Source organism: Limulus polyphemus, unplaced genomic scaffold (assembly GCF_000517525.1).
Source record: "Limulus polyphemus unplaced genomic scaffold, Limulus_polyphemus-2.1.2 Scaffold3898, whole genome shotgun sequence".
NCBI lineage: Eukaryota > Metazoa > Arthropoda > Merostomata > Xiphosura > Limulidae > Limulus > Limulus polyphemus.
The window spans coordinates 82,224-86,154 of NW_013669508.1; the positions used below are offsets into that span (position 1 = coordinate 82,224).

The 3,931-nt window shown below is 34.7% G+C and overlaps 1 protein-coding gene across 2 annotated transcripts in view; it reads left to right on the forward strand.

Moving 5' to 3' along the window:
- Positions 1-3,931, forward strand: part of LOC106470241 — a 13,730-nt gene that overhangs the window by 3,967 nt on the left and 5,832 nt on the right. The window contains exons 3-4 of one of the 2 annotated variants that reach the window (XM_022398844.1): positions 440-671; positions 1,501-1,657. In XM_022398844.1, coding sequence (XP_022254552.1) covers positions 1,543-1,657 — 115 coding nt within the window. In that variant the 5' untranslated portion in view covers positions 440-671; positions 1,501-1,542. The remainder of the gene's footprint in view (positions 1-439; positions 672-1,500; positions 1,658-3,931) is intronic. The other variant, XM_013930784.2, reaches the window with a different exon arrangement.

The window sequence follows — 3,931 nt, forward strand, 5'->3', positions numbered from 1 at the left end:
TGTTTGTCTTCTTCAAATGATGAAGAATAGGAGGTGATTTAATCGTTACATTTTTATTGTTTGTCTTCTTCAAATGATGAAGAATGGGAGGTGATTTAATCGTTACATTTTTATTGTTTGTCTTCTTCAAATGATGAAGAATGGGAGGTGATTTAATCGTTACATTTTTATTGTTTGTCTTCTTCAAATGATGAAGAATGGGAGGTGATTTAATCGTTACATTTTTATTGTTTGTCTTCTTCAAATGATGAAGAATGGGAGGTGATTTAATCGTTACATTTTTATTGTTTGTTTTCTTCAAATGATGAAGATAAATCCGATAGAATTATATTGTATTTATCTATTTGGTTTCCATTCCGCACTTGTTAAAACTGTTTACACTTACTATATATCGCTTACATTTAGGATAGTTCACACAGTTTCGTTTATTTCTTGTAAGTCCTGACGTGTCGAACTACGTGTTGGAAAGAAAAACTGGAGGTTAATTGTTAAACAAAGCTATCCAAGGTGCTCTCTGTACCATCAAAGTAATCGAATCTCAAATTTTGGCGTTAGTAGCTCTCAAGCTTACCAGTGAGCCACCAGAGGTGGAGGCAAACTCAGACAAGGATTAAACATGATATTCTGATATCTACACAATAGGAAGAGTGGAATAAACACTGATAACTTTGGTTAGTTGGAGTTTACATTTTTTTACTGTTATATAAAAACATTAGCTACAGTGAAATTATTTTAGAAAAATGATTTAAATATATTTGTTTTTAAAGTTATTTTCATAATACATTTGTATATTATTATTCTGTTAGCAACAAAATTCTATTACTCAGAAGAAGAAGATTTTTATAATGGTTTTTCATTGTTTAAATAATCGTCTTTCTATCATTTATCAATTGTCATTTAAATTTTTGAAACCATCCTACTACAATCGTGAATTTTCTATAGATATTTAGTTTAAAAATGTTGAATACTGGTGATGTGACAGTCTTCGTTACTCTTCAGTGGTTATTATTGGTCCTATGTTTCACAAAGCACACTGTAATTTCTAACACATTAGACAAATAATCAGGTTATTGCTACATATGTATCAGGTTTTTTGAGGTATACATTTTTGGTAAAGGTTAATCTTGTCAAAACAAAACGTAACTTTCTAGAACGGCAATTAGGTGGCGCTAAAAGGAATAACGAGATCTCGCGAGTTTTGAAGTGTTAATAAGGTTCAACGTTTCCCTGAGGGATCTGTCATTCGTTGTACGAAGGTGGTAGGTACGTAGTTTATTGGAAGTAGTTTTACCTGTGTGGTAAAAGATCTTCTGGTATATACAAGTCTGTAATATGCATAATTGTATATTTGAAAAGTTTTTATTTCATTATAATTAATAACGTTAATAGTTAAGATTTGTGGTAACGTTACTTGCTAGGGTCTTATTGCCTAGTAAGTCACAGTTTTATTAAATTGTCTTATGAAAATAAGTATTAATTTACAACTTCTATTTCATTTAGAAACTACACTGTATCAGCCAGAACTTTCGGTTACGTAACAAGATGATTAGATGTAGAGACCGTACCGCCTATTTTTACATAGGCGATGATGACGACTATGCAGGTTTCCAATACAACTCTGGTTTTGCGTCGAATTTATCAAGGACCAGAGTGAACGGTATGTGAACGGTTGAAATTAGGGTGATGTTTTCTTGTAAGTAGTACTAAAACAGTTTAAAAGTATATTGTAGTTGTATAGGTTTTGCGTACGAGTAGTGATAATTCTAGTAATGCTAATAGTATACTGAAGGTTAAATTTGGTGTAACTGAACTGTTTGAACATTTTTCACTTATAATTTAGTTTGCTTTGTGCAAGGAAGTCTTATCTGAATAATATCGAACGGTTATTTTCATGAAGTAGAAATGTAAGCTTATGAAATTATCATAATTATTGCCATGTAACAAACCTGTGTTGCTTATGTGTGTCTGGGTCCGTATAACTAAAAGTAAAAAATCACGTGTCTTCTGTGAATGTGTGTCTTAAGGTTGCTACTTCCCTTTATGTTGTTAGCTTTGTGACACCGTACAAGGCCTAGAGCACGCGGGAAACTCATTTGTTGCTTGCCATTTCTTTCACAGTTTTAGTCGGCACGCTAGTTTCCAGCACCTGGCTCTCTCGTTTCAAACCAACTTCGCGAAAGGCAATAAGGGTCCCCGTCAGATTTGACTGAAATTTATTTATTTATTGTTCTAAAAGTTTGTACGAATCTCAGCTGTGAGAAAAAATAAACTAGTGACAGGGTACTTGATCAGAATCAGTGCGTGACGTCATAGTGCTCATATAGACTCTAGATTCTAGTGATAGTACATCGGGGTAGTTCCCATGGCAATAAATACTACTAGATTAAAATAGTTAGGAAAAGGCTTTATTCTAAAGTTCGAAGTTTACCGACATAACTTACTATGTTTATCCCCGTGTGTTTTATCACTGTCGTGGCTCGCTGACGATGCTACTGTCAGTAGTATCAGCATATCGTGGTTAACTTTAATTAATACGCTTCGTACCCTATACGCACGTGACGACTTTCTCAATGGATTACGTCAGTTTATGTCGGTAAACGTATCGTAGAGAACATATAGGTCAAGCACGTGTTCTTTTATTTTCTTGGAGGCTATTCACACTAGTTGAAGTCTTTAAATTATTAAATTTGATTTTAAAAAAAAACCAACTAACCATTCAGGGAATCGAACGTATAACCTAGTTAATATATTTTAATTCTGCACACGCACGTGTACTTCTAAAACTAGATAACGTTTTTACACGTTCCCTTGTAAATATTCTTCGAACTATGGGGGAATTAAAATTCATTAATAAACAAATCATGCAGGACCTTTGACTTCGATCTCAGTCTTGTTTCGTCCATATTTCATGGCCAGGTGGTTAGGTCGCTCAACTCGCAATCTGCGGGTTCGAATCACGGTCACACCAAACATGCTCGCCCCTTCAGGGGCGTTATAATATGAAGGTCAATCCCACTATTCGTTGGTAAAAGAGTAGCCGAAGAATCGGCGGTGGGTGATGATAACTAGCTGCCTTCCCTCTAGTCTTTCACTGCTAAATTAGGGACGGCTAACGCAGATAGGCCTTGTGTAGCTTTGCGCTAAATTTAAACCGAATCGTCCATAATTTAAATGTATTCCAATGTTTTTGATTATTTCTTGGTCGACTCTAGTAACTGACTTAAGTTCCATTATTCATATACGTGTTTAGACACAACATAAGATATAGTCTAGTTAAACCCGCATGGCGGGGGAATAATGACCCGAATTGTCAAACCAAAAAGTAGTTGTCGTCACGTGAGTTTTGGGTTTTTACATTTAATGCAGTTTCCTGTTATAGTGGTGTAACTTTTAAATCTAATCTTTAGGAACGCAATTAAAATGCCTGTACATTTAGCGTGTGTTTTGTTTTTGGTCTGTATTGTAACCAGAAGCTGGTAAATTTTGTAATTCCTAAACCTTATTACTAACAGGAAACTCGTTTGACATTGTTGCAGTTAGCAGTGTTCTCAGTCATTAATCAAGCCTGCTAAGCGAAGTTTTTGGGACGGAAATAAAATTATTATGCAAATCTTCAAGTACCTAATCAAGTTTCAGTTATCCTACCTGTGCCGGACTACACAGATGATAGTTGGTTATGAAAGTGCTTCCTTCACTACATCTTTACAGAAGAAACTGACACCCATACGTCAAAAATAAATGTAGTAAAAAAAACAAACTTAAACTGTATAAAAACACTTGGTACAGTATTTTACAGGTGAATAATAACTGGCTCTTGTCGGCGGTAAAGAACGTAAACAGATCTACAATGAATTCAAATTCGATGACGAGGAACCCACTTTGAGACTAATAATGGACGGAGACGGCTTGAATGGGTAATGAAGAAAAACTT